This window comes from Dasypus novemcinctus, chromosome 1 (genome assembly GCF_030445035.2).
Source record: "Dasypus novemcinctus isolate mDasNov1 chromosome 1, mDasNov1.1.hap2, whole genome shotgun sequence".
Lineage (NCBI taxonomy): Eukaryota > Metazoa > Chordata > Mammalia > Cingulata > Dasypodidae > Dasypus > Dasypus novemcinctus.
In genome coordinates this window covers 137,985,455-138,010,719 of record NC_080673.1, presented here as the reverse complement: position 1 = coordinate 138,010,719, position 25,265 = coordinate 137,985,455, and the positions used below count along the sequence as shown (strand labels likewise).

The 25,265-nt window shown below is 37.3% G+C and overlaps 1 protein-coding gene across 1 annotated transcript in view; it reads right to left on the bottom strand.

Annotated features, from left to right (window-relative positions):
- Positions 1-25,265, bottom strand: part of LOC139437852 (transmembrane protease serine 11C-like) — an 81,231-nt gene that overhangs the window by 19,574 nt on the left and 36,392 nt on the right. Inside the window, exons 4-5 of the mRNA XM_071212727.1 lie at positions 20,462-20,529; positions 14,798-14,961 (exon numbers count right to left, since the gene is read on the bottom strand). Of these exons, the coding sequence (XP_071068828.1) occupies positions 14,798-14,961; positions 20,462-20,529 (232 nt within the window). The remainder of the gene's footprint in view (positions 1-14,797; positions 14,962-20,461; positions 20,530-25,265) is intronic.

Sequence of the window (25,265 nt, the reverse complement as noted above, 5' to 3'; positions counted from 1 at the left end):
TTTCTATTACTCCAATGTAATTTGAATTTTTACTTTAATTCTGATTTGGGGTAACTACTCGAAATATTTTCACAGCTATTTGATTCACTAGGTTAACGTACCAATAAAATTAAATCATTTTTTATGTAAGAAATTATTATCTTTTATGTAGGAAATTATTATTTTTTAAAAACAAATTACAGCTGTACCTTTACATATGCCAATATAAGTTATAAGCATTCAACTTTATATGAGGCATTTCATTTAAAACCTTCACTTTAGATTATGAGGCATTTATTTGCATTTATAAGGACTGATCTACATTTTTCCTCCAGAGAGTTCAGGAGAGAGTAGCCATGTGGTCAACTTTGCAGTTGTGTGGTTGGTGCATTTAGCATACTGTTATGTTCTCTGATCTCTTCACAGCTCTTGGCTTGATAGTTTATGGCAGACAGTGAAGTACATTATACTGTGAGGTCAGCTTGTTTGGTGAGATATCACTGGCACAGCTTTACAAGTTCTATTCTTTATTTTTTGCATTAAAATTTGAATTACATAAACTAAGTTTCATGTGTATGTTCTGTTTTGACTGTTGCTTAACATATCTAAAATATCTTAATGATATCATATAAGTAGTCATATTACAAAACAATAAAGGGAAAATTGATTGTTAACTGATTTTTTTTTTTTTTTTTTTTTTTTATTTTTTATTTTTTATTTTTTTTTTAATTTTTTTATTTTTTATTGACTTTGTAATAGTATTACATTAAAAATATATATGTGAGGTCCCATTCAACCCCACCCCCCCACCCCCCCTCTCCCCCCCCCCCAACAACACTCGTTCCCATCATCATGACACATCCATTGGATTTGGTAAGTACATCTTTGGGCACCTCTGCACCTCATATACATTGGTTCACATCACGGCCCATACTCTCCTCTATTCCATCATGTAGGCCCTGTGAGGATTTACAATGTCCGGTGATTACCTCTGAAGCACCATCCAGGGCAGCTCCATGTCCCGAAGACGCCTCCACCTCTCATCTCTTCCTGCCTTTCCCCATACCCTTTGTCCATTATGTCCACTTTTCCCAATCCAATGCCACCTCTTCTATGTGGACACTGGATTGGTTGTGTCCATTGCACCTTTATGTCAAGAGGAGGCTCAGATTCCACCTGGATGCTGGATGCAATCCTCCCATTTTCAGTTGTAATCACTCTAGGCTCCATGGTGTGGTGGTTGTCCTTCTTCACCTCCATCTTAGCTGAGTGTGGTAAGTCCAATAAATCAGATTGTAGGTGCTGGAGTCTGTTGAGGCTCAGGATCTAGCTATCACATTGTCAGTCCAGAGATTCAAATCCCCTAAATATATCTTAAACCCCAACATTAACTGCACCTCCAGCACATTAGCATGAAAGTCTTATGAAGGGAGATCCCATCTGAGTCCAGATTCATCACACATAAACACCATTTCCAAAGAGGGGCCATCTGCCCTGGTAGTTAACCCCATCGGCCATGACCATAACTCCCATGGGTCTCTTTAGCCCTCAAAGGAACCAATATCTGGGGGTTGTATCTGCTTTATCTGTCTCTCTGACTCTGCTCAGTTGTGCATGAGGGCAAACCTTCTGCCAGCCTCCAGACTCTTTTTTAGAAACTCGTAGCCATATAAACTCATTTCTCCTTTCCATTTCCCCCTTACTTTAGGTCAAACAGCATTTTAAAGTCATGGTATTTTATGTAGACATGGATATTCTGCTGATCCGCATTGAACCTTCCGTATAAGGTCATTTTCCAGTTGCATCATCAGTTGGTAGTTGATAGTGGTCCCTCGTTGCCAGGGAGGCTCATCCCCGGGTGTCATGTCCCACGCTGGGGGGAAGGCATTGCATTTACATGCTGAGTTTGGCTTCGAGACTGGCCACATTTGAGTAACATGAAGGCTGACAGAAGGAAATTCCCAGGCACAAAGTTGCTCTAGGCCTTGTTATTATTTTGGGTTTATCAGCTCACAAGCATAGTCATTAGTATCAGGGGCTCACTGTTGAACCCTCACTCCCTCCCGGTCCCCACCACTGTACCTGGGAGACTGTCGCTGCTCCCCTAGGGACCACGACAGAGCACCACTGGCCAGGAACCCAGTACCCCCCCTACTGTGGTTTTTAATTGTTGCCACTATGAGTATATCCAAACATTACCATGCACCCTGGACATATGTTCTGTACAGCTCCCTGTCAGTCATATATCATCTGTCATTGGTATCCCATACCAGTATCCCTCCATTGCCATTGTTGAAACACTCTGTGATCCAGAACTCCCCGAAATTTGAAGCCCAATATAATGTCATGGTCCCTTACTAGGGAATGGCATATAGCGATGAGTTTAAAGGATAGATAAAGAACTTGGATAAAGTTAGATAAAGAACTTAGATAAAGAATGTTGACTTGAAAAAATTCCACATCCTATTTTTTTCTTTTTTCTTTCCCCCCCCCCCCCCCCCCCAATTATTCAGCTTTTCTTCACAGGAGTCCTAGACCACAGCAATGTATATATATAATATATAGCACTCCCACACATCCACCAGAAAACCTTTTCCCTTCCACAGTGATACTCTTACGCCCTATTCATATCATATTTACTTAAAGTGATGTACAGAGTCTGAGACATTAGCTTTCTAACAAGGTGACATCTGTGTTTACATTATGGTGCATACTTTAGGATACACAGTTCTTTACATTTTTAGTTATCCTATGTTTTACATTATGGTTTACATTATCAGTCTGTCATCTCCTATATGTTATGGTGTAATATTACATGCTTTATATCCATCCTTGTGTACTCTCAAGAAACTCCTCTCTTACCCCCCATTTACTTTGGTTCCACACATTTAACGTCCATTTTCCCTTCCACCTTGGTGCCCTCAGTGATAGCCAACCTCCGTTTCCTGAGGAGCCACTTCCAGAGATAGATGGAATAGTGTTCAGGGCCTAACTTGCTCAACTGCCCCAATGCCCTGGGAGCCACCCTTTCTCTCGAGGGATACAGTTCCCTCTATTGGATGGCATTAGTCCTCCCCAGGATGTGGGTCCACCCCCACTCTCACTACTTGGGTTTCTACCCCATGGTGTCACCCACTCTGGCAGAATGAGCATTTAGACATTCCCCAGGAGCCCGTCCTGCATCAGACCCTCCCCTCCGAGCATTCTAAACAGGTAACCCTCTTTATTATATTTTTATATGATTTTCTCGGCATTTTACTCTCCACCAACACCTGACCCTCTCCTGGTTCGTATGCTACCCCTCCCTCCCCCCACTTTTGGGCAACGTTACCCACCCGTCCCTCCCCAGCCACCCTCAAACCCGCAAAGCCCCAAGCAAAGGCAACCCCTTGCCCCCCTTTTATCTCTTCTTTGTGTTCATACTTACCACCATCTCGTCTTAAATTCCACCCCTGCAGACATCGGCTCATATCCTTCCTCCACCCTCCGATTTCCTGCAAGCCTATCGTTCAGTCTCTTGCTATCTAGGGCAGCTTGTTTATTTCATATCATTGAGGTCATGTAGTATTTGTCCTTCAATGTCTGGGTTGCTTCACTCAACATAAGGTTCTCAAGATTCATCCATGTTATCACATGTGTTTGTAGTGTGTTTGTTCTTACAGCCGAGTAGTATTCCATTGTGTGTATATACCACATTTTATTGATCCACTCGTCTGTTGATGGGCATTTGGGTTGATTCCAACTTTTGGCAATAGTGAACAATGCTGCTATGAACATTGGTGTACATATATCCGTTTGTGTTCTTGTTTTCAGTTCTGCTGGGTATATTCCCAGCAGTGGTATTGCTGGGTCATATGGCAAATCTATGGCTAGTTTTTTGAGAAACCGCCATACTGTTCTCCAGAATGGTTGGATCCTTCTGCATTCCCACCAGCAGTGGATGAGTGTTCCCCTTCCTTCACATCCTCTCCAGCACTTGTATTCTTCTGTTTTTTTCATAGCTGCCAATCTTATGGGTGTAAGATGGTATCTCATTGTGGTTTTGATTTGCATTTCCCTGATAGCTAGAGATTTGGAACATTTTTTCATGTGCTTTCTTGCCATTTGTATTTCTTCTTCGGAGAAGTGTCTGTTTAAGTCTTTTTCCCATTTTTTAAATGGATTGTTTATCTTTTTATTTTCAAGATGTAGGAGTTCTTTATATATGCAAGTTATAAGTTTCTTATCAGATATATGATTGCCAAATATTTTCTCCCACTGTGTGGGCTCCCTTTTTACTTTCTTGACAAACTCCTTTGAGGTGCAGAAGGCTTTAATTTTGAGGAAGTCCCATTTATCTATTAGTTCTTTTGCTGCTCGTGCTTTTGGTGAGATATTCATAAATCCATTACCTATTACAAGGTCCTGTAGATGTTTCCCTACACTGCTTTCTAAGGTTTTTATGGTCTTGGCTTTTATATTTAGGTCTTTGATCCATCTTGAGTTGATCTTTGTATAAGGTGTGAGATGGTAATCCTCTTTCATTCTTCTACATATGGCTATCCAGTTCTCCAGACACCATTTGTTGAATAGGCCACTCTCTCCCAGTTGAGAGGGTTTGGTGGCTTTATCGAATATTATGTGGTTGTATATGTGAGGTTCTATATCAGAGCTTTCAATTCGATTCCATTGGTCTATATGTCTCTCCTTATGCCAATACCATGCTGTTTTCACCACCGTAGCTTTATAGTATGTTTTGAAGTCAGGTAGTGTGATTCCTCCAATTTCGTTTTTCTTTTTCAGTATGTCTTTGGCTATTCGGGGTCTCTTTCCTTTCCAAATAAATTTCATAGTTAGTTTTTCTAGTTCCTTAAAGAAGGCTGCATTGATTTTTATTGGGATTGCATTGAATGTGTAGATCAATTTTGGTAGGATAGACATCTTAATAATGTTCAGTCTTCCTATCCATGAACAAGGAATAGTCTTCCATTTATTTAGGTCTTCTTTGATTTCCTTGAACAATCTTGTATAGTTCTCAGTGTATAAGTTCTTTACCTCTTTAGTTAAATTTATTCCTAAGTATTTGATTTTTTTATTTACTATTGTGAATGGTATTTGTTTCTTGATTTCCTCCTGATCTTGCTCATTATTGGTGTACAGAAATGCTACTGATTTTTGCGCATTGATCTTATAACCTGCGACTTTACTAAACTCATTTATGAGTTCTAGAATCTTCGTTGTAGATCTCTCAGGGTTTTCTATGTATAGGATCATGTCATCTGCAAATAATGAAATTTTGACTTCTTCCTTTCCAATTTGAATGCCTTTTATTTCTGGTTCTTGCCTCAGTGCTCGAGCAAGTACTTCTAAGACAATGTTAAATAGGAGCGGCGACAGTGGGCATCCTTGTCTTGTTCCTGAGTTTAGAGGGAAGGAGTCTAGGATTTCTCCATTGTAAACAATATTGGCTTTAGGTTTTTCATATATACTCTTTATCATGTTCAAAAAATTTCCTTGTATTCCAATCATTTGGAGTGTTTTTATCAAGAAAGGGTGCTGTATTTTGTCAAATGCTTTTTCTGCATCAATAGATATAATCATGTGATTTTTTTCCTTCAATCTGTTTATATGGTGTATTACGTTGATTGATTTTCTTATGTTGAACCATCCTTGCATACCTGGGATGAATCCCACTTGGTCGTGGTGTATAATTCGTTTAATGTGTTGTTGAATACGATTAGCAAGTATTTTGTTAAGTATTTTTGCGTCTAGGTTCATTAGAGAAATTGGTCTGTAATTTTCCTTTCTTGTGATGTCTTTGTTTGGCTTTGGTACTAGGGTAATGTTGGCATCATAGAAGGAGTTGGGTAATGTTCTTTCTGTTTCGATGGTTTGGAATAGTTTCAGCAGGATTGGTGTCAGTTCTTTCCGGAATGTTTTATAGAATTCACCTGTGAAGCCATCTGGCCCTGGGCTCTTCTTAGTTGGGAGATTTTTAATAACTGATTCTATCTCTCTGCTTGTGATTGGTTTGTTAAGATCATTAATTTCTTCTTTTGTCAATATGGGCTGTTTATGTGTTTCTAGGAATTTGTCCATTTCCTCTAGATTGTCATTTTTGTTGGAATATAGTTTTTCAAAATATCCTCTTATGATAGTCTTTATTTCTGTGGGGTCAGTGGTGATATCGCCTTTCTCATTTCTTATTTTGTGTATTTGCATCTTCTCTCTTTTTTTCTTTGTTAGTGTTGCTAAAGGTTTGTCAATTTTGTTAATCTTCTCAAAAAACCAGCTCTTGGTCTTGTTTATCTGTTCAAGTGCTTTCTTATTTTCTATTTCGTTTAGTTCTGCTCTTATCTTTGTTATTTCCTTCCTTCTTCTTCCTGTTGGGTTACTTTGTTGTTGTTTTTCTAATTCCTTCAAATGTGCAGTTAGTTCTTCAATTTTTGCTCTTTCTTCTTTTTTGATATATGAATTTATGGCTATAAACTTCCCTCTCAGTACTGCTTTTGCTGCATCCCATAAATTTTGGTATGTTGTGTTATCATTATCATTTGTTTCAAGGTAGTCATTGATTTCTTTTGAGATTTCCTCTTTGACCCACTGTTTTTCTAAGAGTGTGCTGTTTAATTTCCAAATCGTGGTGTGAAATCTGGGCTTCTTTCCCTTGCAAATCTCCAGCTTGACTCCACTGTGGTCAGAGATAATGTTTTGTATGATTTCAATCTTTCTGAATTCGTTCAGCCTTTCTTTGTGGCCTAGCATATGATCTATCTTGGAGAATGATCCATGTGCACTTGAGAAAAATGTATATCCTGCTGTGTTTGGGTGTAGCGATCTATATATGTCTATTAGATCGAGCTCCTCTAATATACTATTCAGATGTTTTGTTTCTTTGGTGATTCTCTTTTGAGATGTTCTGTCCAGAATTGATAGTGGTGTATTAAAATCCCCCACTATAATTGTAGATGTATCTATTCTTTCACTTAGTTTTTCCAGCGTTTGCCTGACGTATTTAGAGGCACCCTTGTTAGGGGCATAGATATTTATGATTGTTCGATCTTCTTGACAGATTTTCCCTTTGACTAAAATGTAGTATCCTTCTTTGTCTCTCACAATTGTTTCACATTTAAAGTCTATTTTGTCTGATATTAATATAGCTACTCCTGCCTTTTTTTGGTTATTGTTAGCTTGTATGATTGTTTTCCAGCCTTTCACTTTCAATCTCCATGCGTCTCTGGGTCTAAGATGTGTCTCTTGTAGACAGCATATGGATGGGTCATATTTCCTTATCCAGTGTCCCAGGCTGAATCTTTTGATAGGTGAGTTTAATCCATTGACATTCAGTGTTATTACTATCAAGGAATTATTTGTGTTAGCCATATTTTGATTGGATTTGTGTTTGTCATATTTTGTTTGTATATTTTTTTTTGTCTTTTTTGTTGTTGTTGTTGGTCTTATACTCTCCTCCAACTTTGCCTTTCCTGTTTTTTCCTTTCTTCCTGCAGAACTCCCTTTAGAATTTCTTGAAGGGGAGGTTTCTTGTTGGTATACTCTTTCAGTTTCTGTTTGTCTGTGAATATTTTGAACTCTCCATCATGTTTGAATGCTAGTTTAGCTGGATAGAGTATTCTTGGTTGGAAATTTTTTTCCTTTAGTACCTTGACTATATCATACCACTGTCTTCTTGCCTCCATGGTTTCAGAAGAGAAATCAGCACTTAATCTAATTGAGCTTCCCTTGTATGTGATGGTTTTCTTTTCTCTTGCTGCTTTTAGGATTTTCTCTTTGTCTTGAGCATTGGATAATTTGACAAGTATATGTCTTGGGGTGGGCCTGTTGGGGTTTATGACTTGTGGAGTGCGCTGTGCTTCTTGGATATGTACATCTGTCTCTTTCAGTAGATTTGGGAAGTTTTCAGCCATTATTTCCTGCAACACTCTTTCTGACCCCTTTCCCTTCTCTTCACCTTCTGGAATGCCTATAATACGTATGTTTGAGCGTTTTGCATTGTCATTCAGGTCCCTAAATCCTAATTGGATTTTTTCTATCTTCTTATTGACCCCTTCTACTATCTGTTTGATTTCTGATGTACTGTCTTCCACATCACTAATTCTCTGCTCTGTCTCTTCTAGTCTGCTGATATTTGCTGCAAGTGTATTTTTGATTTCTTGAACTGTGGTGTTCATTCCCATCATATCTGTTATGTTTTTGCGTATGTCTGCAATTTCCCCTCCAAGTGATGTCTTCATGTTGTTAACCTCTTTCATTACTGCATCAAATTTGTCGGTGATAAATGTTCTGAGATCTTTTATTGCTTGTGCCAAGTTTTGCTCCCCTTCGTGATTATTGGTTTGTTGATTGGATTCAGCCATGTTTTCCTGATTATTGGTTTGGTTCGTAGATTTTTGTTGCTTTCTGGTCATCTCTTTATTTTGACGAATTTAATCAGTTCCTTAGCTTCTTTGTCTGCTCTTGGAGGTTAATTAGTTGTTATTTTTGCACAGGTGTTATATCTTCTCTTTGTCACTTTTTTCTTCTTATTCTAGTTACTTGTTGTTGGTTAAGTTCACTTTAGAGGAAAGTATTAGTGTTGGGGAAAGGCAATTGTGTAAGCAAGGGAAAAGTGTAAAGTTGTATTGGTGATGTATGTTAATAAAGCAGGAATATGAGATCTGGAAGGATGGAGGTTAGATTCATGTAGATTGTATAGGGTTATAGCTGTAGGTAGAGTACCTTTTATGAAGTTGATGACTGAATTTGGGAGGAATATGGTATGAACTACACAGCTATTGTTTTCATGAGAGAGGGATAAAGAAAAGAAAGGTAATAGTTTCAAGAGTGGATAATAGACAGAAAACAGAACAAAGGTATTAGAAATTAAGAGTTAGACACTTTGTGGATCAAAGAACGGGAGGTGGGGGGTGGAATATAGGAGAGACAGTAGATGATAGTGGATATCAAGATGCAGGGGAAGGGGGATAGTGTAGGTAGCCTAAATCAGTTCACACAGAAATGAGGCAGTGGAGGATGGGAAAACCCAGCAAATGTGCGGTGTTCCCTGTAGCACCTATTGTATACTTGAATTAAAGTAAAAATAAGTGGAAGATGAGGGACAAGAGGGAAAGAGAAAACCGAAAAAAAAAAAAAACAAACTAATTATAATAAAGAAAAAAGAAAGGGAAGAAGAAAGGAAGAAAGAAAAAGAGGATGGGCAAACGGTGGGGAACGGATAGGGAGAAGAGAGATACAGGTACACACGTGTCACAATTGCAACACTATCTAAAACAACAACTTCCCCCCGCTTTGCCCTAAACCCCCCCCGTCTGTCTGCCCAAATGGGTCTGCAAGCACCTCCCTTCCCACAAACCCCCAATAGGCCGCCCAGGGCCCACGAACTCCCCAGTACTGCAGATGCTCAAAAAAAAAAAAAAAAAAAAAAAATTAAGTAAAATTAAAAAAAAAAAAAAAAAAACAGAAACCCCTCCGCAGGCCCGGCTCCGCCCGCCGCGGAGGCTTGGACCAGCTCTGCCCGGCTCCTCACGCCGCCTTGGCCTGGTCTGGCTCCGCCCAGCTCCGCTTGCTACAGCGGCCCAGCCGGCTCCGGCATCCACCTCCCGCCACCGCGGCCTGGACCGGCCCTGCCCGGCTCCGTACCCGCCGCGGCCTGACCCGGGCCCGCCCGGCTCCAAACGCTACCGCGGCCCGCAGCCGGGGCCTGAACCGGCCCCGCCCGGCTCCAAGCGCTACCGCGGCCCGCAGCCGGGGCCTGCACCGGCCCCGCCCGGCTCCAAGCGCTACCGCGGCCCGCAGCCGGGGCCTGCACCGGCCCCGCCCGGCTCCAAGCGCTACCGCGGCCCGCAGCCGGGGCCTGCACCGGCCCCGCCCGGCTCCAAACGCTACCGCGGCCCGGCCCGGCCTGGCTCAGCCCCACCGAGCGGGGCTAGATGCCTCGTCTCCGCCTACCCAAGAAGGGAATCCTCTACAGGTAGCTGGGATCTCCGTGTATATTTCACAGACGAATCCTCTCTCTTACCTTCCCTCCAAATCGATGTCCAGACACCTCCGGACCAGCAAAAATCCCAAAACAATCCGGTCCCAAAGAGTCTCCAACGCCGCCCAGCCGATTCCCTGCAGAAGACTCTCACAGGGATGTTCACTCAGCCGCCATCTTGCCCCCTCTCCTGTTAACTGATTTTAATCATTGAAGCAATTGTCTCTGTTTTTAAGGAATATCAAGCAATATAAGCATAAATGAATATAAATTTTGGGGTTCAGGAATGCTTAAAACTTTTGCCATGAAAATCAATGGAATTAAATTAAGAAATTCACCTTATGAAGGATTTTTAAGGAAACAATTCCTTCATGGGCAGGAGAAAACTATACCATAAATGGTTTTCTAGGTTTTATGCTGAAATGTCAATATGAAAATCTCCTGATCTAGTGAGCTTAGAATTGATAGAGAAAACATTGATCTCTCACTGAGGAATACACAAAATTAAATACTAATTTTGTTAGTATCTAAGCAGGTAGTAGTATTATCATTTCTCATGGAATTTCAAGAGTGAGTGGAAAATGAAGTTACATATTTATTATATATGTGGCTCTTAATAATTGCAGCACTTTTTCCATTCTAAAAGTTAAGCAATCTTTTATTTAAAATAAGCAAATAACTAAGCCATTTTCTTTAGGGCTTAATTCTCTTCTAAAACCTTAGGTGAGAAAGGGTGTCTTCTCCTCTTCTGGTTGTCAGTTTTAGCTTTGATATTATGGAATTAACTCACCTAACAATATTGACTGATGACCTGCTATATACCAAGCCCTGTGCTAGGCTCTGAAGATATAATGGTGAACAAAAATTGACATGGCCTCTGCCCTCATGGAGATTATGTTCTGGTGGTGCAGACAAAAAGAAATCAAATAATCATCTTAATAGATGTATAATTAAAACCTGCGATATGTGTGCTGGAGGCAAGGAATGGGTTTCTAAGAGATCTGTGTCAAAGAAGCCTGATCTTGACTGGGATTGTTGGTGAAAATTGGTGACAAGGCTATAAAGGTCAACAGATTGTGAAACATGCAATTATTTTTGCTCTTAACAGAAACAGTTTCCAGCTGTTCTCATTTAGCAACTTGCAATCACTTTGACTTTACCAACTGGTAACAGCATTAGGTTCAATCTGCAAATCACATCCACTGTATAATCTACACCCAGTGGACAAGTTTAAAATATAGTTGTGAAATACTAATTATGTCTTTCATCTCCTGTACTTTAACTTGGTATAAGAGTAAGTAAGCTCTTAGCTGGGAGGCCAGTATTCTGTTTCTCTTTGAGTTCCCCATAGTGCCTAGCAAAATGTTTTGTGTAAGTACTACATCCTTGTTTATTTAATTTAACATTTCATAATATTTTATTTAATCCTTTCTCAGTAGTTCTTTAAGTTAGATATGGATTTCTATCCTTTCTTCATTGATGAGTAAACAAAAGACAGACTTAAAAGATTGGAATTTGAAAAGAGTGACTATAGATATTTTTTTTTAGAAGGCAAGTTTTTTTTTTTCCTTCTAGGGACTTTCCATCTACAGTTTAAGTAGATTTTTTTGAATGCAGTGGCAGATCTCAGTTCTAAATTGATTCATAAAAATAGCGCAGTGCACTCAGAATCAGAAGACGTGGGTTCAAGACTTGCTTCTGCTCATTATCTGTTTTTTGATTTAGGATGAATCACTTATTTCTGATTCTGGATTTTCTTTATCTGTAAATGAGGCAACAAACTTTGGATTTCTAAGACCTTATCTAACTCCAAAGCCCTCTAAATGTCCACTCTGCAATGAATAATGCATTTTCATACATTTGATCTAGACCAGAATTTAGTAGTCCATTTTCACTATTCCTGATTTTGCCAATTATCTTTGATAAATTATTTAACAATGTGGCAGTTAATAGAGAATAGAAATTCCGAATGGAAATTCTGTGAGATTTTGATTTTTAGTCTGGATTGTCCATGGTAAATTTAAAAAATATCATCAAACAATTTCCTTTTCAGATAACCATCCCAGTATCATTTGGTATGCACAAAGGAAAAGAATATGATTTTAATATTAGCATGAGTAAAAAATATTTATTTAGGTAAAATTCAAGCTCAGTTTCCTGGGACATAGCCAGTGTTCAATCAATATTTGCTCAATAAGTGAATGAATTAATTAAGCCTGCAATTAATGATTTAAACATTTTCCTAGTCATTATTTTGTATTATAACCAAAAATTATACTAAAACATTTTTTTTGGGGGGTGTAACTATTATTATATAAGTGCTGAAATGTTAATGGAGAGTACTTGATTAACCATTATTTCTACCAAAGCAATATTTTTTTCCTTTGGTTCAACTCCCACTGATTTACTTCATTTCTAAGGCTTGTAAAACCTCCTTAAATGACTTTATTGCCCTGCTTTTAATCTATATATAAAAAGCACATAGGGATGATCCTTAAGATTTGGTTGACTGTGGCAGTGAACATCCAAATATGCTGATATCAGAAAGATAGCAATAATGGCTGGGAAAACATTCCATTGTGATGTGTACATTTAGACAAAGATCTTGGTTGCTATTTATTGAATGCTTGGTCTGTGCCAGGCCCTGTGCTATGAAGCATATGATACCATAATTTTCTTTTTTTTTTTCCTTCATACTTTTCTTTTTATAAATGAGAAAACTAAGAGTTAATGATTTGAAGTGATTTTTTTGGTGAGGGGTTGGGAGTAGGAGGTAGAGGCATCCCTACCTACACTGTGAAGGCTTTTGGAGTTTACTCTCTTTGGCTTGCTCCATGGGACAGCCTGAGTTGGTGGGGAGAGGGTAGGGCAGGTGTCAAATTATTAATAACAATGATAACATATACATGTGTGTGTGTATATATATATATAGTTGACTTGCAAAACCACAATCCATAAGACATACATTGTATTTTTCCACATAACAAAGTATTCTTAATAAGATAATTAATGATACTTATCTTACTTATCTAAGCCAGACCTGTTTTAAGTGCTTTATATGTACTAAGGCTTTGAAATCCTCACAAAATCCATATGAAGTCTATTTTATTATTATTGTTATTCCCATGATGATATGGTGACATTGAGCCACAGAAATGTTAAGTAATTTTTCCAAAGTCACACCGTCTAAGCCACATCTGTAAGAAGCAGTGACTTTTTCTTTTATGCTAAGCAGCATGTATGAAATGAAATCCACAACTTTGACATATTTAGAAGCAGGTTCTAAGCAATTGAACTAATCAAACAACATAAGAAGGCAGGTGATCTAATAAGACACCATGACACTAACATTGACTGTCATGATAAACTTTCTCGAGATCCCTAATCCAGAGACCATTTACATGAATTCACATTTGGTCTCAGTGAGAGCTGCCTTGCATGTGACCCCATGTCAGCTCATTTCAATGTGGTTTTGGAGGTCTGACATGTTTGGCTACTGGGCTTGATCCTGAACTGTGAATCCACAGTCAGTTTTATCAGGCTTCTAGCTTCTGATGGGGGGTAAAGGGGAAGTTGTTATGCAACAGGTATAGGTGAAGACAATACCAAAGCACAGTCCATACCTAAGTGTGTGACGTTTAACAGTCACTACTCTTCATAAAATTGTAGGATGGCTTTTTCATAAATAAAATTGCTGAAAAAAGTCACAAAGCTGGAAAAAACTGCTAGAACAATCTATTTTCTTGGCTTTCACATATTGTTCTTAAAGTTTGAAGGAATACCAGGAAGATAATGCTATGTTTCTTTACATTTGAGTTCATGTTTTTTAGCAGATGAACTCCTGAAAATATGTTTTTGGCAGCAAATTCCTTATAAATTGGAGAAGTGCTTTATTTCTCTCTGTTTCTTTGAGGACAGGGTAAGCAGCTAGAGAAGAAAGGTTCTAAAGAAAAGGATCTGGTAACTTGAGGAAAGTCACATTTCAAAAGCATAATGGCTTCTTACCCAGGAGAAGCATTTTCAGATTTTGCCTTTTGATCCTTTTGATGTTTCATGCAAATGAAGCCTTGGCCTAGTTTTTTCCCCCTTTTCTTTTTAATGAACATCTAGTCCTTTAATACCTTCCTGTAAGAATAGAGATACTTTTCTGTCCTTGGTGAAATTTTTGTTGCAGAGAACTGATAGCCGAGCTTAGCTGTGCCAGGCATTGGATGTCCTTTTATCAAGATCAGAGAGACATTCATTATCCCGAGAAAGGAGGGATCCTTGTCTCCACATTTGGAGGCTGACTTTCACAATATTGTTAGGTAACAGAGATAAGAATTATATTGTATAAACAGGGAGAGAGACAAAGTCCATGAAAGGCCTGTTAGGAAGTCAGTTTGATGTTAAAGGGACTCAAATTCAAATGTGGAATTTAGGAGTCTAGATTCTTGAGACAACAGGAAAACCTATGGAGTAATCATGACCCACAGAATGAGCCGAAGAAGTTTAAGACTGTGTTGACCATGAGGTGCAGCGGTGCTCAGAGATGTATTCACCAAATGCAGTGAATGTCTCATGATGATGGACGAGATTGTTGCTATGGGGGGAGGGGTGGGGTAAGAAAGGTGGGAGGTATATGGGGACCTCATATTTTTTTAATGTAATGTTAAAAAAATAAAGACAAAAAAAAAAAAAAAAGAAGCCATAAAAAAAAAAGACTGTTGTTTTACAAAGAAAGGTTATTTGGGACCCTGATTACTTTAACAATGGGATAAAGGGGTTGTTTTCATTTGCCTAACAAAACAATGCATTCAAATTAAAAGATGAAACTCATTCTATACTGTAAATAAAAAGGCTTACCTGAAAATTTAAATGAGGAAGAATCTATATGTAAAGACCCAGTTTTACCCTTCAGCTTCTGATACAAAGTGGTTTTAATCCTATCCCGAAATTTTGCTGCATGATTTTTGTAACAGGATTTAAACTTCAGCACAGAGTGCACTATCACTTTCCCTTTGGTTTGGCTGCAGAACATAAACAGAAAAATAAATTATGCTTTTACACATTAGCTCCTGTCATGCTACCTTGTGGTGAAACATTTTAAAGAAAGTGTGATTGAGACTCAGAAAAATTGAGTTTGTGTTCTAGATTCACCATTTGTCAAGTGTTTGACTACATCAAGCTATTTGCATTCTCTGTACTTGAAGTTCCTCATCTCTAATATGGGGATGATAATATTTACTAGTAATTAAAATATCATATAAGGTAATAGATATAGGGATGTTTTGAAAATCTTAGAATGCTGTGTAAAATTATTCATTAATATAAATATATCTCTGCATTACGAATACACTAGAGACTCTGCTGAAAGGGCCAATAAAAATAACAAAATGAAACATAATAGGTAGGATGAGAGCATCATTGATCATCTTGATTTTCTTTTAGCTGAGGTAAAATTTGCAGTGGTGAGTCAGTTCTCTTTACCTGTTGGGAATAATGACTGGGGGGAAATGTTAGACTGCATTTACTTTAATTAGTAATCTACCTTGAAAATGCAAATGTACAAGCCAGAAATTTTAAAAGGGGAAAACTACTACTACTGACCTAATGAAATGTCTATTCTGTTTTCATCTGTGTTTCTGTGACTTCTCACCTTTTCATAGGCATTTCTCCACATTTTGTGCACTTGCAAATCTACAATAGCCCCAGAGCTCTCTGCTTTGAGAAGGAGCCTGAAAACATCTACCTCCAAATATTCATGAAACTCATGAAAAAAATAGAAACCAAGGCCAAGATTCAAGATTATCTGAGTGATTACAATGCCTTATTATTTCAGTTATTTTTCCAGGATTATTCTAAATAAGTGGATTAGTCAATTTATTCACTTTATGTTTTAAGGTGTACTATAAACCAGGCACCCTTTCTTTTGGGGCCATAAAGATACTATTTTAATTTCCTTTGTGTAGTATTAGACCCTTGCTAATTACATGTTAATTTGTTAAGTATTCTTACCTCTTCCTCTGCTTTCATGTTCCCCACAGGTGCAATGACATCTCCTTCTTGTTTCATTTGCAGTGATAAACCCTTTGTTCCTTATGGAATGGACTAGGACATATCATATTACTCTATTTATTTTAAGGATTTGGTTAAACCATGGATGTCACTCTGAACTTTTTTCCTGGGTCAAATAGCAAACTAAAACCAAGTTAAATATAGACACATGGATTCTTAGCCTGATGTCATTAGGGATATATGATCCCCCCTCTATTACCAAAAACATGAATTAATAGTTATTTAAATTTTGCTTTCTCCTGATTTACAAAATAATCTTTACTTTTATATGATAAATATTTGCATAAAGCACTTTTCCTCTCTATTCTCATACTTTCCATTCATTCATTTAACAAATGTGTATTGGTCCAGACAATAAGCTAGACAGAGTTCTAGAGACTTGCATATATCAGCATGTAAGACTATGAGGTCCCTGCACTCATGTCACTTATTAATATTCTAGTGGGAAATATGTAGAAACAAGAAAACAAAGAAGTAAAATAATCTTCAAGGTAAGTGTTATGAAGAACATAGTGTACTGACTTGCAGTTAGAGGCAGGAATATCACATAGGACTTGAGGGAGGGCCTCTGAGTTGAGACCCTAATGGCAAGAAAGACTCAAGCTAAGATCTGGAGAAACATTCCAGGAAGGACATCAAGTGTAAAGGCCCTGTGGTGGGTATACTTTACTGGAAGAATAGGAAGTATGTCAGTGTGTATGTAAGTTTGAGAGTGAGGATGGGGGTATGAGATGTGGTTAGAGAGGGAGAGACAGGGGTCGCATCAGGTAGGGTCAACGGACTATATAGTAAGAGGTTGGAATTTGTGGAAAACTACCAGTAGGTATTAAACAGGAATGACGTGGTTTTCCAATTCACTTTGGCTGCTGTGTGGAGAATGGATTGTAGTGGGGCAAGAGTGAAAGCTGGAGATTAAACAGAGTGATACAGTAATCTAAATAAGGAAGAACTTGGGCTAGGATGTAGTAGAGATAGCTAGATGAAGGAAGTAGAGGCCCTCCTCTTTCTAACTCTTACTTCAACTCTCTGAACTCAACAACCTGTTCCCTCTTATGGAAATTTCTATCGCACCTGCCCTAGCAGGTTATTTACTTTTTCTGCTGTCAGCTAGTGATTATGCCCCCAGCTTAACTCATCTGTTTACCCAATTAAAGGTAGCAAGTGGCGCTGTGAAATGCTGCTTGATATATGAAAAGTTAGAAGATATAGCAGTTAGTTGATAGGATTTCTTGGCAAGTTAGAGCTTATCAGTTATAGTTGTTTTTCACATTTTGGCTCTTATGAATTTAATATAGGATTATACTCATCGAAATTGAAGTCAAATGCTGTTACTTTTCAAATATTATGGTGTTATTTGTATGTTTGTACAATTAAAACTTTAGTGTAGCCCTGTGTTATGAGAACACAAAAGGAATTATCTTCAAAGTGACCTTTGAAAAGAGACTTATTCTTTTAAAATCGGATAATAGAGAAACATCTTGAAGATGATAAAGAATGAAATTTGAAAGTGCTCTGATGGAAAATCTGTTATATGCCAGTGATTTGACAATTATTTTTAAGATACTGAGTAGAATATCCTAGACCTAGAGAAGCAAAATTGTTAAAATGGCTAATTTTCATTGTGTTCTTATCAGAACTCTGTAAATGAAGCTTTATTATTTCCATTTATAGAAAAGGAAAACTGAAGCATATAGGGGTTAAGCATCCAAAAGCTATGACCAGAAATTTCTTTAAAACTATTTACAAATTCATGTACTATATAAAAAGAAAAGGTAATAAACTTTGGAATATAGATTTGCCTGGACTTAAAACCTGTGCTATTATTTTCTTGGTTCACGTTTAGATCATCTATGCGCTTAACGATCTAAGCACTTACTTTTCAAGGTACTATTATATCATGACAATCTTTAGAAAAGGCAGCGTATGTAGTGGTTAAGAGCATGGTAAAACTACCTGGTTCACGATACAGCTTTATTGTTTACTAAATGTGTAGCCTTGATAAGTCACTAAACCTATCTATGTTTCAGTTTTTCTATCTGTAAAATGGGAAAATAACATACCTACCATACCAGGATTGTTATGAGGTTTAAATGAGTTAAGTCATCTGGGGTATTGATTAAAAGCATGCTTTATATTTAAAAGCAAACTAAGAAAACAAAATAGTCCATGTTTACTTTAAGGAAGACTTAGATTTTAAAGTTTAACTTTTCTACTCATGCTTGTTATTTTCCCATCTATCCTCAAAAAAGAAAGCAGTTCTAAGGTGTTCTCCTATTAAATTGTCTCACTATAGATTGATTGACTCTTCCTTTATTTTTGTTCTACACACCAAAAGCAAATATATCTCACATTCACTCTAGCTACTGAGATTTGGATTAGTAATACCAGAGAATTTATTTTAATTTTTTGCAAATTTGATTTAAATTTTAATAATTATTCCTATTCTTAAATAAATCCAGATTGTCCAACTGTGTTTAACAATGTATCTAGATAGAACACAGTGAGAATGTACATTTGCTGCATTGGTTTAATTCTACACATAACCAATAGATATAGCACATTTAAAAAAATGTTGGTGATTTTTGTTTTGGAGCATGCAGGTTTGGAAACTTTTTGCTAGAATTTCATATAATTTTTCCCATAGGGATTTGGAATCACTACATTTCAAAAATTACTTCCACTGCATGAGTGGATTATTAATCTATCTTGAATGTTATCTCTTCTCCCTAGGAAAATATTTCCTCCCCTCTTTTGTTAAGGAGTACTCATTGGAACTGATAACACTGAAGAATCATTTGAAATATGGGTATTTTGATTTTTATGCATCTGTGTTTCTCTTATCCTGGGGTGGGTAAGGACACTTATTTGGCTTCCAGAAGGCCACAGATTTTTGCTCAAAACAATTGAATAGTTAATACTAATGACAAATAGTAGTGGCAACATGGAATGTGTAACACACAACCAGGAAGTAATAGTTCATTTTATTGAAATTGTTTGTTAAAAAACCCACTAAGGGAATCTTGCTGCCCAGGTGCAATGACCTACCAAGTTTCCCGCATGTGCATGATTCTAACCCAGGCTACCTAGGTAGCTCACAGCCTCACTTCTGTCCAGAATATGACACACTATCCACTGGTGCAAGAAGCCTGCCTTAGTCCACTTGGTTGGTGTCTAGGTAGTTGTTTTCTGCTATGGTTTAGAAACTACAGATCCCCACTATCTAAGCTACCTGCTTTATGCCTCATATTCTTAGAAAGGCTAGGTGGAGGTTCTAGTAACCAATTTCTTTACCTAGTTTGGCTTTCCAATAATTCATGAGAATAGAAATATTATTTTATTGATATTATCAAGACTCTTCAATGCCCAATGAAGACTAAAAGAATGTTTTGTGCATACCAAGTAATTAATACATATTTTAAAAATTATATTTAATTAATTATATTGTAAGCATCTTATGTCAAATCTGGGTATTATTTACTGTTAGATTCTCCTGACCTAAAACATAATAGGTGGCAAGTATTTATTGGATATTTAATGCGCTCTGGGTTTGGCATCCATTTCCTAGTGACTTAAATTTTTTTCTTGTTTTTCTGTTATGCATTGGCTTTCTTTTCTCTCCATGAACTCCCTTCTCCCAGAGGGTAGGTTTCCTTAAGGTATGCCATCTTTGTCTTCTTTTTTTCCCTCTCTCTCTCTCTGTAAACTTTTCTGATGTAGACTGCCTGTTTCTGTACACTTGAATGTCTCCATACTTCTTGATTTACATATTTCAGGTTCTCTGTTCTTTACCAGTTTTTGAGTAGTCTTGGATTTCTAGAGGTGCCAGGCAGGTAAAGTAAAGGCGTCAAGTTGGTTGGGTCTAATGATATATGCATTCATTGTGTGAATGTGAGGGACTGTGGCAAACTGCACAGACTTAGTTCCAGTCTATGATAACCATGTAGTAATGTGGGCCCCATGCTGCCAGATCTTTTGATTTTTTTCAACAAAAATTTGAAAGTTCTGTTCTTATGTGTGATTTCCAAACTTTTATATTTAACCCACTTTTCAAATCTTTGTAGAAGCCAAAATTACCTATGTAAGCTAGATCTGACCCGTTGGCTAATAGTTTGCCACTTCTGGGTCAGACATTCTGCAAATGGCTTTCTTGTCTTATCTTGAACTGGTTTCCTGATTTTCTATTTGCTTTTTTGACTTTGTGCCCTCAAATTTAAAAAACACTCCTTTAACTTCCACCCAATATTTACGATAAGCCTGAATTCTTGGTTTTCTGGTTAACTAGTTTTCCAAGAGACTTTAAATACCTTCTTTCATATTTGAAATGTTAGGGGATTTGAAATCCCGAATTCAAGTATATCTCAGCAATTCAACTGTATACCAAGCAAAAGATATTCTATTGAGCATGAGATGTGGAGTTGAAGGACTCTGTGCTTCTCTAGCTGTTTTACATACCTTACTTGGACGACATGAGATGTGACATACTGTCTTCTCAGTTTGGATCCATGAAATGTTTCATTTATCTGTTAAAAAGTGGATAATGACATATTTTCTTGTTTTATTTTTAAATTTCATTATGGAAAACTTCAAATGTACACAAAAGCAAATAGAATAGTGTAATAAACTCCATTTACCCATCATTCATCTTCACCAGTTATCATGACATGGCCAAACCTGTTTCATTTTACTCCTACCCATATCCCCTACCTTGCCAGATTATTTTAGGGAAAATAATTTATAATTTTATCTCAACACATCAGAGTATGTCTCTCTGTGTGTATATACATATACTGCAGTAGGACATTCACACAGTCCCAGACAACAAATTGTACTACCCATGACTTTTACTTGGCAAAGACAGGTTTCCTCAAACAGTGAATTATTATTGGATTTTCTTCCTACTCCAAAGCAATGGAAACGTATTCCTTTATTTAATATCTATAGAAATAAAGGTACAAATATGATAGATAGAACAATACTTTCTTGGAAATGCAAGTGGAAAAAACATACAATAAACAAACCAAGAAATAGATGTATAAATATGATCATTTGAGATAACGCTAAGTGATAACAAGAATGTAAAATAATGTGGTGGAATGATTACGGGGACAGTTGTAGAGTGATCAAATGAGTTCTCTTTGAAGAGGTGATATTTGAGTGAGATCTGCATGATGAAAAGTTGACAATAAATGGGCAAGAGTATTCTAGATGGAGAGAAAAGCAAATGCAAGAATGAGATTGGTATATCTTAGAGGTAGAAGCAAAGAGAAGCGAGTAAGGGAAAGAGTGTATAAATTGAGGTTGAAGTGGTAGGCAGGAATGAGATTACAGAGGGCCTTGAGGGCTACAGTAGGAGTTTGGTATTATTCCTAAGTATTGCCATCAGCTTAAGTAGAAATTCCATACAGGTGAAGCATCAAATCTCCATTCTCTAATCCCAGTTTAGCTCCTGGTAACTATATTCTAGATTCTAACTCTATGAGTTTGCTTATTATAATTAGATCATAACAGTGAAATCACACAATATTTATCACTTTGTGCCTGGCTCATTTCATTCAACATGACATCCTTAAGGTTCATCCATGTTGCATGTAGTTGCCTGCATCAGACTGTTATTTCTTTTTACAGCTGAATAACATTCTATCATATGTATATACCACATTTTGTGTATCCATTAATTGGTTGATGGACAGCCACATGGGTGGCTTCCATCTTGTGGCAATTGTGAACAATGCTGCTGTGAATATCAGTGTGTAAATATCTGTTTGAGTCCTAATTTCAGTTCTCCTGGGTATATACCTAGTGGTGGGATTGCCTGATCATATGGTAATTCGATATTTAGCTTCCTGAGGAAACACCAAACTGTCTTCTACTGTAGCTGCACCATTTTACATAACCAACTCAGTGAATGAGCAATGAATTCTCCACATCTTCTCCAACACTTGTAGTTTTATGTTTTTTAACTAGTGGCCATTCTAGTACCTGTGAAATGATATCTCACTGTGGTTTTGATTTGCATTTCTCTAATAACTACTGATGTTGAACATCTTTTCATGTGCTTTTTAGCCATTTGTACATCCTCTTTGGAGAAATGTCTACTCAAGTCTTTTGCCCATATGTTAAATTGGGTTGTTTGTCTTTTTATTGTTGAATTGTAAGATTTCTCTGTACATTTTGGATATTAAACCTTTATCAGATATGTGGTTTCCAAATATTTTTTCCTGTTGAATAGGTTATCTTTTCACTTTCTTGACAAAATCCTTTGATACACAAAAGTTTTTAATTTTGAGGGGGTCCATTATCTATTTTTTCTTTCATTGCTTATGCTTTGGGTGTAAAATCTAAGAACCATTGCCTATGAAAAAATTTTGAAGATGCTTCCCTATATTTTTTTCTAGGAGTTTTATAGTCCTGATTCTTATATATAGGTCTTTGATCCATTTTGAGTTAATTTTTATATATGGTGTGAGATGGGGTCCTCTTCATTCTTTTGAGTGTGGATAGACAGTTCTCTCAGCACCATTTGTTGAAGAGACTGTGCTTTTCCAGTTGAGTGGACTTGGCAGCCTTGTCAAAAATTGATGGACCATAGATATGTGGGTCTATTTCTGAACTTTCAATTTGATTCCATTGGTCAATGTACTTATCCTTATGCCAGTACCATGCTGTTTTGACCAAAGCTTTGTAATATGCTTTAAAGTTAGGAAGTGTGAGTTCTCCAACTTCATTCTTCTCTTTGAAGTTGTTTTTGGCTACTTGGGGTCCCTTACTCTGCCAAATAAATTTGATAATTGGCTTTTCTATTTCTGCAAAGTAGGATATTGGAGTTTTTATTGGGATTGCATTCAATCTGTAAATTGATTTAGGTAGAATTGACATCTTAATGTTATTTAGTATTCCAGTCCATGAACATGGGATGCCCTTCCATTTATTTAGGTCTTCTCTGATTTCTTTTAGCACTATTTTAGTTTTCTGTGTAAAAGTCATTTACATCACTAGTTAAATTTATTCCTATATATTTGATTCTTTTAGTTGCTTTATAAATGGAATGTTTTTCTTGATTTCCTCCTCAGTTTCCTCCTTATTAGTCCACAGAAACACTTTTGATTTTTACATGTTGCTCTTGTATCCTGCCATTTTGCTGAACTCATTTATTAGCTTTAGGAGCTTTGTTGTAGATTTTTTGGCATTTCCATATATAGGATCATGTCACTTTCAAATAGTGAAAATTTTACTTTTTCCTTTCCATTTTAGATGCCTTTTATTTCTTTTCTTGCCTAATTGCTCTGGCTAGACTTATAACACAATGTTGAATAAGTGGTGTCATTGGGCATCCTTGTCTTATTCGAGATCTTAGAGGAAAAGTTTTCAATATCTCATCGAGGGAAGCGGACTTGGTCCAGTGGTTAGGGCATCCGTCTACCACATGGGAGGTCTGCAGTTCAAATCCCGGACCTCCTTGACTTGTGTGGAGCTGGTCCATGTGCAGTGCTGATGTGTGCAAGGAGTGCCCTGCCATGCAGGGGTGTCCCCAGCATAGGGGAGCCCCATGCACAAGGAGTGCACCCTGTAAGGAGAGCCGCCCAGTGCGAAAGAAAATGCAGCCTGCCCAGGAATGGCACCACACACACAGAGAGCTGACATAAAAAGATGACGCAACAAAAAGAAACACAGATTTCGTGCCGCTGACAGCAACAGAAGCAGACAAAGAAGAACACACAGCAAATGGACACAGAGAACAGACAACTGGGTGAGAGAGAAATTTAAAAAAAAAATTTCATTGAGTATGATGTTAGCTGTGGATTTTTTGTATATGCCCTTTTTCATTTTGAGGAAGTTTTGGGACTAGCAACTCCCCCTCCACCCCCCCCCCCCCAATAGTGAGATCAGGAAGGGAAGAACTATTAATTAAGTATAGGGAAATTTACAACAAGAAGAAATTGGAATGAAGAACAACTTAAATTAGCAGGAATAAGGAAAAGGAAGCATAAAAAGTAAAACACTATTCACTTAAAGCAAACTGGAATGAATAAAATCAAGTAAGTCACTTGTTGCAATTAATGCAAATAGGCAAAGTTCTGTCATTATAGAATCTATCATTTTCCATTAAAAAAGTTATCTATTATTTATAAGGATCACATTTGTAAAAAAAGGGTTAAAAGAATGTGAAAATGAAGTTATGGGAAAGAAGTACTAAATAAATAACGCAGAACCAGCAGAGAACCCCAAAAGAGATTCCAGGATACATATGGATTTAGTATCTGACAAAGATGATATTTTAAAGGGGAAAAGGATTATTTAATAAATAGTGCTAGATCACCAGATTATCCAAACCTTAGAAGAATAAATTATATCTTTACATTGACTTGGAAGAATTTCTGTGAGGTATTACTGAGTGAGAAATGTAAACAAGTTACAAATGTAAACTGTGTATAATATAATCCTATTTTGCTAAAATATGGATAAATATTCCTGTGTCTTTTGTTTTCTATATATGCTAATATAGGCAAGGAGGAATATATGGCAGAATTCATACTATGTTGTTTATATGGGTTATTTGGAGGTGGAGTTTGGGGATATGTGCAAGAGAAAGGGAAGGAGTGAGAAAAGGCAAGCAAAAAGTAATAAAGTTTGTATTTAAAACTATACATTTTGTATGATTTGATCCTACTCTATCATTTATATGTTTTATACACTTCTTTCTTTTTTATATCTTTGGAGGTTTTTTAAGCTGGTAAGTGATGTGATTTGGTTTTCAATTTTGAAAGATTACTTTAGCTACTGTGTGGAATATAGATTTTAAGGAGATGAGGGTGAAAGCAAAGAAACTGTTTGGAAGGCAGTTATAGGATTGTAGGCAAGGGAAATCATAGAGGTTGAGGTTAAGGAGAGAAAGGAATAGGCTAAAATTATATTTTGGGGAGAGTGGATGTGACTCAAGCAGTTGAATGCTCACCTCACACATGGGAGGTTCCAGTGCCTCCTAAGGAAAACAAACAAACAATGAACAGACAACGAGCAGACTATAAGCAAAAACAAATGAGTAAGAATTGGATGTGGCTGAAGAAGTTGAGTACCTGCCTCCCACATGCTAGGTCCCGGGTTTGGTTCCCAGTGCCTCCCAAAGAAAACAAACAGACAATGAGCAAAAGTAATGAGCAGACAAGGAGGAAAAAACAAAAACCCAACCAGCAGACAATGAGCAGACAACAAGCAAAAACAATGAACAGACAATGAGCAAACAACAAGCAAAGAGATG